The 15,467-nt window shown below is 45.0% G+C and overlaps 1 protein-coding gene across 1 annotated transcript in view; it reads right to left on the bottom strand.

Moving 5' to 3' along the window:
- FAM171A1 (family with sequence similarity 171 member A1) overlaps positions 1–11,089 on the bottom strand; it is a 103,773-nt gene extending 92,684 nt beyond the window's left edge. The window contains exon 1 of the mRNA XM_069729451.1: positions 10,830–11,089. Within this exon, the coding sequence (XP_069585552.1) occupies positions 10,830–10,929 (100 nt within the window). The 5' untranslated portion in view covers positions 10,930–11,089. The remainder of the gene's footprint in view (positions 1–10,829) is intronic.
- Between the last annotated feature and the right edge of the window lie 4,378 nt (positions 11,090–15,467).

Below are 15,467 nucleotides of genomic sequence, written 5' to 3'. Positions count from 1 at the left end.
AGAATGCAGTGGTAGTACGTATGTGCAACCGCCGCTCTATTCATTCTCCATGGGGCGGGCCAGCGCCGCACTTTAGGGAGGGCCAGCGCCGCACTTTAGGGAGGGCCAGCGCCGCACTTTAGGGAGGGCCAGCGCCGCACTTTAGGGAGGGCCAGCGCCGCACTTTAGGGAGGGCCAGCGCCGCACTTTAGGGAGGGCCAGCGCCGCACTTTAGGGAGGGCCAGCGCCGCACTTTAGGGAGGGCCAGCGCCGCACTTTAGGGAGGGCCAGCGCCGCACTTTAGGGAGGGCCAGCGCCGCACTTTAGGGAGGGCCAGCGCCGCACTTTAGAAATCTCTTTAACATCTTGTTTTTTTGCTTTTCGTGATTGAATTTGAGAAATGAAGCGTTGTTTTTTCTCTTACAGAATTTTTTTTTGGCGGCGTTTGAAGAACTACAGTATTTTTTGGACTGTAAGACGCACTTTTGTTTTCTCAAAATAAATTTGGGAGGGAAATAGGGGTGCGCCAGAGGTGGAGTAAGGTCACAGGGAGCAGGGTTGCCGCTGCACGAAGCTGGCAGCAGCAGGAGTTGGGCGATGATACGGGCCATGGGCTGGGAGGAGGGGGCATCACGACGGAGCGAGGCAGGAGCCATTTGTCTCCCAGCGGTGAGTTTCAAGAAAATGGCGCTGGTGTCGGCACATACACAGCCTTCTGGATAACAGTTGTGGGAGTCTTGTAGATCCCATCGCTGTCACCAGCTTGTTACGGGATGCAACTCCGCTGCCTCCAATCGTCAGGACAATTACGTAATAGACTGACAAGTGATGGACAAAGCCGCGGCTGCTTCCTCTACTGCCAGGGAAGCATACTTCCCCACCTTTGAGTAAAGGAATCTCATTCTTGGTCTTTTTCCCAAAAGCAAATCTATTGTAATTACCTGGTGACTACAGGAGGTACTACTATAAAGGAGGTTGACATGTCATCTCTCTCTCACTTCTCTATTTATAATTAGTTCCTCTCCCTCCACAGCCCAAATTTATCCCTTATGTTCAATGTGAGGGTGATATGTCCCCTCTCTGGAAAGGTTATGGATTTTAATGACAAGCCGGTTTTGGCAGCAGAAAAAAAAAAAACCTGAACAAATCAAATAATTTTAGATTTCACATTGCGCATGCACAAAAAAAAAAAAAAAAAAAAAAAAAAAAAAATCACCTGCCATTTTATGTTTGGCACAGATCATTTGTCAGCTTTGCTGTGTAGACTGGGACAGAATAAGCAGAAGCCAGAGGACCCATCTATTCAACTAAAGGTCTAGACAAGAGCCAGATTGTATCTCCATACGGTGCACACACACACACCGATACGTCTCTATAAGTATCACTGTCTGTAGTATAGGAGCCATAGAAATGGGGCCCCATTATAGGTTTTGTATTAGGGCCCGGGAGATGAATTTTGCACCTTTATATATTTGACATCTTCCACTTTGCTCGTGCATGAGTACTAGCATCTAATTTAGAAAGGTTAGATCACGCAAAATCAGAAAAAAGGGCTAAATACCGTAGTTGTCAGTAAAGCACCAGTAAACGGCCATAGATTTTTCATTACAGTCCTGTAGAATTTTGCTGATAGTGTCATTATTTACACCTTATTCTCTACACGTTTTATGACATTTTTAAGTTTGTTTTTTTTTGTTTTGTTTTAGTATTTTTTCTCAACAACTTTGCTCATTTAGATGTTTTAGATTCATGAACTCAGACTTTAACCAAATGTCGTATTTGTTGGGTCATATCACTCCAGTCTCCCACTGGAGTAAGGTCTCTCGAGAAGTTTTCAATTTGGCGCTTTCTAAAGTACGGTATATGTAAATTTTGATCTTAAAAAGTTGCCAAAACTGGTAAAAGGAAATCTATAAGTAGGATGATGGATATATACACACATACATACATACATACATACATGTAGGTCATGGGAAGCTGAATAAAACATCTTGATATCGGTGATCCGATGCCTTTATTCCCAAAAATTCCATATTTTTCCTATTTTCCTAGTATGTAAATGAACTGTTAAGATCTACGGGCGAGACAGATTCTAGGGGGAAGAAGCTAAATAGGAAATGCACGTTTACTAAATTTTGCTGACAAACACCAACATCAAGCTTCTGGCTGAGAGAAGGGATTACCACCAAACAAGCAGACGTCGGTGTAGAAAGAGCCATGTCACCGAAAACTGAAACTTCTTAATATTAGACCCTCAACAGTATTTTATTTTTATTTTTTTTAGATGACCTAACCCAAGGTTAGAAGTTTTTCTCCACTAGGCAGTAAAACAAACACCCAACATTTTATATACAGTCGTTTACTGCTCTCTTCAACAGCGCAGCACTCCCCTGCCTCCTGCTTGCACAGGGGCAGTAGCTCCTGATTGACCAGTTGCATCCGGGGCTGCGAACTGCTGTCTGAACTGGCGCTCCTTAATGCTGCAGCTTTGCAGCTACAGAATCGCAGGAGAGCAGGGCCGCTGAAGCGGAAGGTCTAACATAGCGTTAAACAACAAGCCTGTAAGTGCTGCACTGCTTGCCTAGGAAACCGGCCTCTTCTGGTAGACTGCAGAAGTGGCCGTTAACCTAACCAATGAGCAGTAAACTACAGAAATCTAAATCCCTCCGGGTTAACCGTTCAGGACCCTAATCATTTAATATAGTAGCCTCCCTATTGACGAAACGGTGTAATGCCTCATCTCTCCTGCGGAGGCACTGCAGGAAAGCTGTACACTTTCAACAAATTGGTAAGGATTGTAGTAGATCGACACCCTGGGGGGGGGGGGGTCTAATTTTCCAAGGACTCTTCTAACAAAAAAAATAAAATAAAAAAAATCCTTAGAAGCCATAATTTAAGATTTTGTCCAATGGGTGAGGATCATCAACTGATGTAACCAGAACATGCGAATTACAGATTTTGGTGCTGGGTTTCCCAGTTTTAGCATTATGCAATCAGATTAAGAGACACAGAAAATCACAACTTCATCAGCTCTAAAAGTTGACTAATCTACGGTAATGAGACGGTAATATGGAACTTTATTACGGTCTCATACTGGAATCCAGGCTATATTTCCTTGAAATCCATGCTGGCCTGCACAATTTTCCACACCAATGCAGCAACAGGAATGAGCGAGGATTTACAGTATTTTACAGGAGGTTCTGCCACCAAATTAATAGCTACCGGCACAACATCAGATTATTGAGTCATTATATTACGTACACACGGATGGACCTTCTCCAGGACAGGACTAACCAACACAAAGGTACAAAATTAGAAGAAGATCATCAAAAAGGTAATTTATTTCAGTTCTTCAATACAAAAAGTGACACTCATTATATAGAGTCATTACACACAGAGTGATCTATTTCAAGTGTTTATTCCTGTTAATGTTGATGATTATGGCTTACAGCCAATGAAAACCCAAAAGTCTCATTGAATGAGAATACTTTATAACACCAGCTTGAAAATTTATTTTAAAATCCAAAATGTTGGCCTCCTGAAATGTCTGTTCAGTAAATGGACTCAACACTAATTTTGTGAGAAGCACGTGTATCTCTGGGAATGGGCGCTCATCACCACTGCGTGGTCATACAGCTACACAATCATGATGATCAGAGGTATCCCGATGGCCACGTATCTCTCGGATAATTCGTCATCACTGGCAAAGAATGCCTTGAATGCGGAAGCATCGGCGTAAAAAAAAAAAAAAAAAGGGACAACACTCGAGGACTTTCCAGAAAAGGTTCCTTTCTGCAGGATGTTTTATAGTACGCTCGCCATAGTAACCACAACATCCATCGGAGTCATCCGGAACTGTAGAACACAGGCTACTAAAAGAACCATTGAAAAAGCCTGGAGCGAAGCAACAGATCAGCTGCTCAGCGAATGGAAGAACATTGTATCGCGGTAATCAGAAACTTGGAGAAGTAGACGTCAGGAACCTGGCAGCCACCTAGAAGTTTGCTCTTGGCACTCAATGTTTGGGTGGATTGAGGTCGGCATAGTGCAAAAAAAAAAAAAAAGCCCCCACAAAAAGTGGCTCCTGAGGCTTACAGGAGTTTGGCATTATTTCTATCCTCATCCTGAAAACTTTTCTGAACCCATCTTAGGGTATGTTCACACGTTCAGGATTTCCATCCTTTTTTTTTCCTGACTGTTTTTTAAAAAACTGCAGCTCTTGGCAGAAAACGCAGGTCCTTTTTTGGTCCGTTTTTGATGCGTTTTTTGATGCGTTTTTTGATGCGTTTTTTTGATGCAGTTTTCTAGCCAGAGTCTCTGTGTTTTCTAGGAATTTTTTTAGGGTTAAAATGGCTGAAAATACCCTAACCCTACCCCTAACCCTAACCCTACCCCTAACCCTAACCCTACCCCTACCCCTACCCCTATTCTAACCTTAGTGAAAAAAAAAAAAAAAAATTCTTTATTTTTTTTATTGTCCCTACCTATGGGGGTGACAAAGTGGGGGGGGGGGTGTCATTTACTATTTTTTTATTTTGATCACTGAGATAGGTTATATCTCAGTGATCAAAATGCACTTTGGAACGAATCTGCCGGCCGGCAGATTCGGCGGGCGCACTGCGCATGCGCCCGCCATTTTGCAAGATGGCGGCGCCCAGGGAGAAGACGGCCGGACGGACACCGGGACGCCGGGTGAGTATAAGGGGGGGAGATTAGGGCACGGGGGGGGCATCGGAGCACTGGGGGGGGGCATCGGAGCACGGGGGGGCGGGATCGGAACACGGGGGGGGGCAGCCACACTCCGCCCACGCACTTCCGCCCGCTCCCCGCACTTCCTGCTGCAGCGGTTCTGCACATCAAACCGCAGTAAAACCCGCAGATATATTTTTGATCTGCGGGTTTTACTGCGGTTTGGACCTCACAATGGAGGTCTATGGGTGCAGAACCGCTGCGGTTCAGGAAAAAGAAGTGACATGCTCCTTCTTTTTTCCGGGAGCTATTCAGCGCGTCTTTTTTTTTACAATTTCCGGACCATGTGCACAGTGTGTCCTGTTTTCCATAGGGTACAGTGTACTGTACCCTGCATGGAAAACAGCTGCGGAACCGCAGCGGCAAAACCGCCGCTGTTCCGCGGTAAAAAACGCACTGTGTGAACATGGCCTTAAAGAATTAGCTATAATGAACCGTCAGCCATCTTCCCATATACGCGGGGACCCTCTGCTCACCCGAGTGCTCCTGTGTTCTCTAGGACACAGCCATTGCTCACTCCTCTGCCAGCAGCTTATCTCCCCACCAAATAAAAAGATCACACTTTGGAAATACAACAAAGCCATGCTTCCGTCTACCATCATCTGCTGGAGGAAAGTCAGCAAGCCCCATAGGCTAAAGTCTCTAATGGGGTCTCCGACTGGAGATGTGGACCACTGGTGAACAAGCATGACAGATGCTAACTGACAGCAGATATCTATCACAAACTTGATCCATCATGGTGGATTTTTTTAATTTTCATCATTTTCAGGTGCTGTAGGTGTAAAAATAAATAATTCTGAGCAAAAACCAGAACCAATGGTGTCACCATCCAAAACACAAATTAATTGGTAGCCATAACCCTTTACACTCCCAATCATTGCCCAATGGAAGGGTTGTGGCCGACGATGTGCCCAATTCTTCACCCACTCGCTGTGATACAACCGACTACCACAGCCGCATGTGGCCTCAGCCTAATCCTGCCCAGTGAACGAGCTACAAAACATTCCTACTGATGGCGGCATATTTTTAGGTGGGCACATCGGGTGGAATCATTCTGCTGCCGACAAGAACAAAAGTGAGTGGGGAACAAATGGTCAATGGGGAGTACGAACCTTCTCACCATCATTGCCACGTGTGAAGGAAAGTAAACAGGCGCCGGTCGGCAATCATTGCCGCCAATTTATCAGTCTGTGTAAAAAGGACCTTAATTAAGAGGCCGAGTAATTGCTGAATTAATGGTAAACCTGATCTGGACACCAGTCAACTCCTGTTAAATTGATCAGCGTTGTCTCCATGTATAATCACCGCACACAGTGATCTTAGATTTACAGAACCAATCAACAAGAATCTCCGCGCAACACACAGATCTGTTCCCCTCTGCGGCTAACGACGGCGGCCATCCACAATCACACCCATCATCTCCATACAGAACAGCAGCACAGAGGAAAGCAGCCTCGGAGCATGAAGTGGTCACATAGGCTACGTTCACACTAGCGTTGTGCGCTGCTGCATCGGTGACGCAACACACAACGCACGCAAAAACGCTGCGTTTTGCGACGCATGCGTCGTTTTTTGCCGAAAATCGGACGCAAGAAAAATGCAACTTGTTGCGTTTTCTTGGTCCGACGCTTGCGGCAAAAAAGACGCATGCGTCGCACAACGCAACAAACAAAAACGCATGCGTCCCCCTTGTTAAGTATAGGGGCGCATGACGCGTGCGTCGCCCGACGCACACTAGCATAACGCTAGTGTGAACGTAGCCTTGTCCAGAGTCTCGTACAAGGGTAACCCTCCATCCAAGGAGGAGATCAGACCAGAAGAACCACTGCCTCCACCGTCCCATCCGACTCCACCAGGACGCAGGTTTGGTTCTGACAACTTACATCTGCGCTCATAGAAGAGGTTCTTTAGAATTTAGGGAACAGGCTTTGCTTAGGACACAGCGCCTCCCTTTTCCACGCAACGCGTCTGCTATTGCAGCTCTTTCACATTCATGCTGCAGCAACACCAGACACTTTCAATAGAACAAAAATTGGAAACGTCTCATGGGAAAAATAAGGAAAACATTTTTTTATTTATTTTTTTTTTTTAAATCCTGCACAGAGTTTATTTTATATTTTTTAGATTTCACCTGTCTGTAGCAGATATTAGCAATTAAGGTAGTTGGTATCTAATAAGTAAAAAAAAACAAACAAACACGTAAACTGCTGTAGGCCTCATTCAGACCTCCGTATTGCACGTCGGTGTTATTTTTTTTATTTTTCTCATGGATGCAACTCATACCCATTACAACCTGTGCCCGAGTTGATGGCGTGAGCCAATCAGACTTGCTGAGCTCACTGACTAGCTGCACCGCTGCGGCCAATCAACAACACTGGGAGCAGCTGCAGAAGATCGACGCTGAACATGGGGGGGGGGGGTGATTAAAGATCGGATTTTGTTGTTGTTGTTGTTGTTTTGTTATGAACAGCAGCTGTGGACAGGGGTTTCCAAAACTGGAAAATCCCTCTGATCCAATAAGCAATGTAATGATGAGAGGAAAAGGAAAAAAAAACAAACAAACATAAAAGTGGTAAAAAAAAGAAAATCCAACTGGACAAAGGAAATACAGCGAGAAAGTTATTATCAGCAGGAATGGACGAATCTGCCGCAAAATGCTCATCCCCATCTGCACTATATGGACAATCGCCCTCTCCATCATCCTAAAAGCCCCTCTCCTGTCTGAGGGGACGGCATTAACCTCTCGTAACCCATCAATCGCTCAGCTTTAATCATACCATAATGGATATGATAACCGCCATCTATGTATTCAAACCAAACAGGAAAAGGGCGGCGATTCCCGGGCGCTGCCACAGAGAGAAGACGAGGGTGCATGTTCTCTGGATCTTCATCCATTCATACAACGCATTTTGATACCTGACGAACGAGTCAACCCAACTTCGGAATGTATAAAAATAAAATCAAATAGAATCGTTCAGGATTTAGAACATTCTACAAAATGAGATCACAACGTTACGTGAATACTCAGGAGAGGGTTGGAGCAAGGCCAGGCTCATGAAAAAAAAAAAAAAAAAAAAAAAAGGGCTCAAGACAAAAAGGGTGACAAGAAAAGGATAACAAGCGGACATAACAAAATGGGAGAGAAAAAAAATAGAAAAAAAAAACAACACTTTATGGCCATCTTAGTGCATAACAATACCTACTCTAGAGGAGGGAAGAGCCATTGTGGGAGATGTATCACAACCGGTGCCAACCACTACAGTTCTCAGTTATTCCCCCTCTGTTTTTACCCCAAGAAGTAGAACAATAATGAAAAGGTTCCACATACTCACAGTTTACTTGCAGAATTGCTAATTTTTAAAAGGGAGAACAATCTGCATATTGCAGGAAACTTAGAGAATGCTCTCAGGGACTTTTTTTCCCCCCATGGATTTCAAAGCTGATTTTGCTACTGAATCCACACAGAAAAAAAAAAGCCTCTTTGAAAAAGCTTCCTATTGATTGCAATGAGAGATGAAGCCTAGTTAGCACATGGTGAGTTTTTATGCACATTTTTTTCTCCCCCAGGTGGAAAAATCAGCATGGATATGTTCATACAGTATATTGCGTGGATTTTAGTGGCCGAAAACTACAGGTAAAAAAAAAAAAATTGCACTTCTAAAAACGAAGTTCACAATTAAGATTTGCTTTTTGCACACCACTATTGAAGGAAGTCTCTTACCCCCAAAATGACAATTAAGCTTCCTTAAGGCTATGTTCACACTTTTTGGGGCAATTGTTCTGCAGGCCAAGTCTGGTGCATTAAGTCATAGGCCATGCCAGAGGTGCACTGAAGCGCCCTCATTTGCATATCAAATAAAAGTTGTTTTTTTAATTAAATACATAATCACCTATTAGGTGACCTATATATAAATGTTTGGGCAGCTTATTTGGCATTTTGGAGGCGACAGACTCCCTTTAATGAAAGGAGCACTGGCGTAAGATGGGATAAATTCATCGAGAAGAGTGCCCATGTGAATTGAGTCCTACATTTTTGGCAAATTTTAAGTGTGACTTATGACTTTTTGTCTTGGAAAAGAAAAATCTTCCCAATTTGACTTCTGAATCAATTCAAGCAGCAAGAACGCTATAATTTACACATTCCTCCCCCCCCTAACTAAAACAACACCCCAGCACCTTGTGCACTTAAAGGGACACTGTCACCTGAATTTGGAGGGAACAATCTTCAGCCATAGGGGCAGGGTTTTCGGGTGTTTGATTCACCCTTTCCTTACCCGCTGGCTGCAATATTGGATTGAAGTTCATTCTCTGTCCTCCATAGTACACGCCTGCGCAAGGTAAGATTGCTACATCCAAATAAAGTCATGATTTTTTTGCTAATATTTCACAATATATTTTTGTTTACAATATTGTAACTCTAATCTACAATTCCAATCAATATTTACTGTAATACCATTGGGCTGGAAGCTGAACACTATGGAACTGGGGAGACATGCACCCGACACATACCAAAGTCATCCCCGCTTTCTGAAAACAGAAAAAAAAAAGGCCCCAAAAATGAAGTTTTTCTCCCCCCCTCTCCCCTTTGTTGATAGAGAAAACGTGGAGAGGAGTGGGGATGTGGGGGTGGAGGGCGAGGGATCAGAGGGCATTTTGAAAAACTGTTTTCATTTTACGACTTATAAAAGGGGGGCTGCAGCAGCGAAGGCTCAAATTTCCATCTGTCCAAGAAGCAGCACAAACAGAAATGAAAAGCGCCAAAGTTTCCTGAGCAAAATGACATTAGAACAATGGAAGGAAACCGCATCCAGGAGAGAAAGCCCCCTCTTCCTCCAAAGACAGAAATAATAAACCCAGATGGATACAGTTTCACAATATTTACAAGGAGGTTTAACATTGTAGCCAGGATTTGGTTTTTCCTTCTCCAGCTTCTGCTGAATGTTAAACTGGCAGTGAAAGGGTGAAAAGCAAGAAAAAAAAAAGCAAGGAAAAAAAAAGCAAGGTTACCGCTCAGCACTGTCATCAGGTCTCCGCAAAATTCATCTTGTTCTTATGCGCTATCGAAAATAACATTTTCTGTTTAACCCTTTCACTAACAGTTCAAACAACATTTTTTGTTTAACCCTTTCACTAACAGCTCTAATATATATACACACACACACACACACACAGAGTTTAGCACTTACATTCAGCTCTCAGCACAATGGTTCTTGTTTGAAAACATTTTAATTTTTTCTTTATCACATAAAACAGGATCAATTTTGGCATGTGGGATTAACCAAGAAAGTATAAAATTACATATCTTTTCGCTCAACGCCACAATCCAAAAATTCATCTTTTTCTATGAGTCGTTGGGAAAAAAAAAAATAAAAAAAAAAAAAATAAATTATATATATATATATATATATATATATATATATATATATATATCAGCAAATTTGATCCTGTTTGAATATATATATATTTTTTAATAATATTATTATTATTACACCCATAAACAGAAACAACATGAGAATTAAATTTGAACTTCCTATTGAAAGGGTTAAAACAAGAAAGCTCGCACAAAGGGTTAACTGCAAGGGATCACATTGTATCAAACCCAAGCAACAATGTTTCCCCGTCATCTCAAGATTAATCCCCCCCCCCCCCTCCCAAAATTCTCCTGCAATCCGGCAAGAGAAAAGGTTAAAGAAAAAAAAAAAAAAAAAAAACTCAACATGTCAAGGGTAGATCACAGCAGCCCGGCACTGCAAGGGTCAATCCCGAGGCTGACAATGAACTCTGACTGCTGAGTGGTAGGAATGCAGGATCCTGGAACGTTTTTTTGTTGTTTTTGAAAGCAGGTATGGGAAGGGTTAAACATAAAAAGAATATAATGCATGAAGCCATGCAATCTGACATGGAAGGGGTTAAACGCACATAGGAAAGCTCCGGTGTCATTGGGGGGGATATTTAACCCCTGCTGCTGAGGCTAATAATCCCCTTTCCCTGCAGCCCGCGGGGTGTGTGAGTGCGGAGCATCATCCCCTGCACCGGCAGCAGCAGCAGCAGGAGGATGAGGATGATGAGGATGAGGATGGTGGGGGTTGTCGTCCACCGACCTTGAGCTGCTGCATTCTGCTCCTGCAGGGTCTTGGTGGCCACTCTCCACACGTTGCAGCCCAGCAGACCGAGGAGAAGCGCCGCCACAGAGCCGGTCATGTCCTCTCCTCTAGCCCTAGATGTTCCTGGAAGGATCCCGGGGGGAGAGGAGCGCAGAGGAGTCTGCAGCAGCCGCCGCCTGCACCCGGGAGGGGTGATCACAATGCCGCATCAGGCACAAGCCTCCATGTTGCTCCCCGCCTGCGCCGCGCTGTATTGTGTGCGCTGCTCGCATCCTCCTCCCCGACAATCACTAACGTTCCCCCAGCCTGAGCTGTAACTCTTCCGCTCCCGGCGCGGCCCGACCGTGGCCTGAGCTCCGGCGCCACCTGCTGGCGCTGCCGCTAACTGCAGCCACCACTCACTCACTCACTGTAATGTCTGCGCAGAATAAACCTTACCTTGTAACCTATTCCTGCACAGAGAGGCACCAAAGCTTGGGGGAGGATAAGGGTACGTTCACATTTGCGGTTTGCGCCGCAGCGTCGCCGCCGCAACAAAACGCATGCGTCATGCGGCCCTATCTTTAACATTGGCGCCGCATGGGGCCGCATGTGCATGCGTTGTGTTGCGTTTTACGCCGCATGCGGCGTTAGGGCGCACCTGTCTGGGCGCGGCAAACGCAACATGTTGGATTTTTTGTGCGGCGCCGACCTTTTAAAAAACGCATGCGTCGTGCGGCCCTATCTTTAACATTGGCGCCGCATTGGGGCCGCATGTGCATGCGTTTTGCTGCGTTTTTGTTTGCGTTGTGCGTTGCGGCGACGACGCTGCGGCGCACAACGCAAATGTGAACTTAGACTTACTTGTACTTCATAAGACCATGTCCACATATAGCGCGAATGCTGTGGGTTTTCTCCTACTTTTTATCTCCATCAGCACTAAGGCTACGTTCACATTTGCTTTGTGTCGGCGACACAACGCATGCAAAACGCGTGCAAAAACGCATGTTTTTGTGACGCATGCGTCCATTTTTTGGCTTGCTTTTGGACGCAAAAAACATGTAACTTGCTGCGTCCTCTGCGCCCTGACGCTTGCGCCAAAAAAGACGCATGCGTCACAAAACGCAAGACAACACTTGTCCATGCGCCCCCATGTTAAATATAGGGGCGCATGATGCCGCACCTGTGCCCGACGCACCGCTAATGTGAACGTAGCCTAAGACTATGTTCACATGCAGCGTTTTTTTAAGGTCATGCGCACACTTTATTTTTCTTCCTGATTGAGATTTTTTTTGTAATCTGCATCTTATCCTTTCAGCATTTCTGCACAGAAACAAATGAGAAAGTGCAAACATGCAAAAGTTTTGTAGTGAATAAAACTAAACTTTATTAAACGTGTACTGTAGATAAATCACATGTACAGTAATCTGCACCCCCCTCCCCCCCCCAAAAAAAAAAAAACAGCGAAAAAATTGCACAGAACTCTATGAAAATGGAGCTAAATGGAGTAAATATAGCAGGTTTTAGCTGGCAGACAAACATAGTAACTTATACTTGCTTTTATGTGCAGGTTTTTTTTTTCTTCCCGTTCACTTGAATGGATGAAAATAAAACACTGAAAGGATTGATATACTGCAGGTATGGAAAAGAAAAAAATATTTTGATGGTTCAAGTCTGTAAGGAAAAAGAAGCAGCGTGTGCAGGAGATCTCAGATGGAAGCCTAAAAGAAAACATGGAGTATAACGGGGCAAAAAAATACCAATGATGGCTGTAAGGCCTGAACTTCAGTATTTCACATCAGTATTTCTAACCCAAAACCAGGAGAGGAACAATCAGAGGAGCAGTATAAGCCCTTGGAAAACTGAGCTCACAGTCTTCCACTTTGGACTCCCTTTGACCTTGTTTCCGGTGTCCTTCATCTTTTATGTAGAGACAATGGTGACGTCAACTGCTCCATTGTGTCTGACATAACAGATGGGAGCGCAGAGTTAGGACTCTGTTGGGGCCATTGGGCTCCGTTCACACATCCCTGTGAGACCATCCAAGAGAGACAGAACAATGATGCTCTGAGGTTACGCCCTAGTTGCAACCGTTTTTTTTCACTGAAGCGAGTACTGCCCGAACTTTTAACAAATAGGCAATTCCTGCATGTGTTGCGGCTGTCTAACAGCCTGAAGACATGCAGTCACGGCAACTCAAACATAGTTTTCCAGCACGCCGAAGCCACGTAAGAGTAGGACAGACTGGGGTAAGCGTTAGAAGTATAATGTGTTTTGACAGTAAGCAAATATAGTATACATAGTGTGCAGCAGGTATTATAATGATATCATGTATAATGTAGGGTGATCTGCCAGCTACGTATTGTAGGGACAGACATAGTTAAAGTTTGGGACTAGCCCATAGTGAGAGGGACCCCCCACCAGTAAAATGGGACTGCTTCCTGATAGATGATTAGATAGAAGAGTGCAGTAATCAAGTCAAGTTCAAGTGCACTGGGCTGCCGGTGTCAGCAAGAATCTATGGTTTTGTGCAGTTGGAGTCTTTACTAAATAATCCCTTGGGGACATTCCTGCAATGTCAAGAGCTGAAAGCTCGATACAGGGACTACGAAGAGTGCCTTATCCACTCTTGTACAGGGGACGATGGACGTGGAATTGCGTGAAGGGAAGGTAACGGACCCCGGGTGCACTGTGGAACTGGACGGGAAATCCCTGCGAATGAAAGAGACAGTAAAAATAGGGATAGTCCAGGTGGAACGTATAGTAATGCTGAAAACGTTCTGTATCAAGGAAACAAGCAATAATCCAGCGTGTTACAATCTGATGGGAAAAACAAAATCCAGCTCACCATACCGACATTCCCAGGAGCTCGGAGCACGGAACCGCTGTGTCAGGGCGTGGACGAACAGGAAAGAGAAGGAGATCCAGCTCAACGAAATAGTGAAAAATCCATAATTTATTTCACTCAAAATACAATGAAAGGACAAAACATCAGCATACAGAAAAAATTATAAAAACAAGGTCATGATTAAGGGTGCTTAGTCACCGGAAACGCGTTGACCTTGTTTTTATAATTTTTTCTGTATGCTGATGTTTTGTCCTTTCATTGTATTTTGAGTGAAATAAATTATGGATTTTTCACTATTTCGTTGAGCTGGATCTCCTTCTCTTTACAATCTGATGGACATGAACTATCTTGTAATCTTTCATTTGTTGAAACGAACTGTGTATCCCCTGAGTAATGCGCGGCGCCTCCTGAAGATTTTTTGGTATATTGTACATGGAGGTAGATCCTCCTGGTATGCACCTATTCACACTAGTCTGGATGTGCCAGTCAGTTTTTTGTCACTTCTGAAGATGGAGACATGGAGAAAGGAAAAGTCAAGGCCTACAAGTGAGTGTGATACACTCCACACATGGCAGCACATTGGGACACAATTTTCATGTACAGTGCCAAGGTGTTATGGAACATTAGCCTGTCCACGGCTTCCGCCGTCCGGCACCTTACATTTGGCGTAGTCAACAGGATCAGATCATGCATTAAGAAGACTTGATGGATGCGGGGAAAGTTAACGTGAAAATAAAGATGGCGAGGGTGTTGGTGGATCAAAAAGGTGCAAAAATTCACCCGGCCTAGGAAGAGGCCTGTCTGGGGAGGTCAGCCGGTAGGGAGCTGTGCCCGCCAATGGGCGTGGCGGAGAAAAAGAAACCACAACCGCTGCAGCGAGCCATGGAATAATGGGTGTAAACTCCCAAGAAACAGGCGGATGAGTTGTAAGTGGCTCCACCCTGAAATAGGTGGAGCAACGGAGGAGTACACCCATGCGAGAGCAGACCGGCGCCATTGTTGGTGAGAAAGAGGAAGAGCAAAAAAATAAAAGATGGAGCACTACGGTTTCCCAATAGAAAGAGATGGTCAGTTTTATGGCATCGTACTCAGCAGTGGACCCGGACAGTCCGATTGGAAGTGGAGGATGGCGCAGCTGGAGCAGAAGATGCAGCCTGATGAACTGAGTAAGATGGAGGTCTGGAACCCGATCCCAAAATGGAGGTGGCTGTGTCGGTGTGGCCAAGGCCCTGCAGCAGGCAAAACAGCTAAAGGTTCGGTTGGCGGCCTGGACGATGAGTCTCCCAGCCCCCTAGAGAGGTGCTGGTCTAAGTGACAGCCCCCATACTCTGGTCACAAGCATATGTGGAGGAGACTCCAGCCCCGCTTGGCCAAGTGGGTGGCAAAAGTGTTCGAGGGAAAAATGAGGCAGGAGAAGTTAATGCCCAGCTGAAGCCCCCTGGAGGTGGAGAGGTTGGTGGCCAGATGATATGCAATTTTATACAGTATTTAAATTTGCAAAAGAGGTACGGTTTCATCCAGGAGGCAGTAACTGGCAACCACATGTTAACACCGGGTCCCTGCGTCTTGGCCCCACCCTGCAAACGTTGGGGCACGTTCCCTTTGTTAAAATAGAGGGGCCATGGGAATGGTACGTGGTGGCGGTAACTTTGATTCAGCCAGAAGAGGAGGATCCTCAGGTGGTGCTGCCAGAAGAGGTGAAACCTCAGGCGGCTGCCCAGCTACAGCAAGGGTTGCCGGCTGCCAGGCCAGGACTCCCACCCTCTCGATCCTTATACTTCCGGGCCCAGGCAAATGTACTTGCAAGA

Source organism: Ranitomeya imitator, chromosome 6 (genome assembly GCF_032444005.1).
Source record: "Ranitomeya imitator isolate aRanImi1 chromosome 6, aRanImi1.pri, whole genome shotgun sequence".
Taxonomy (NCBI): domain Eukaryota; kingdom Metazoa; phylum Chordata; class Amphibia; order Anura; family Dendrobatidae; genus Ranitomeya; species Ranitomeya imitator.
This window is presented reverse-complemented; position numbering and strand designations above follow the sequence as displayed.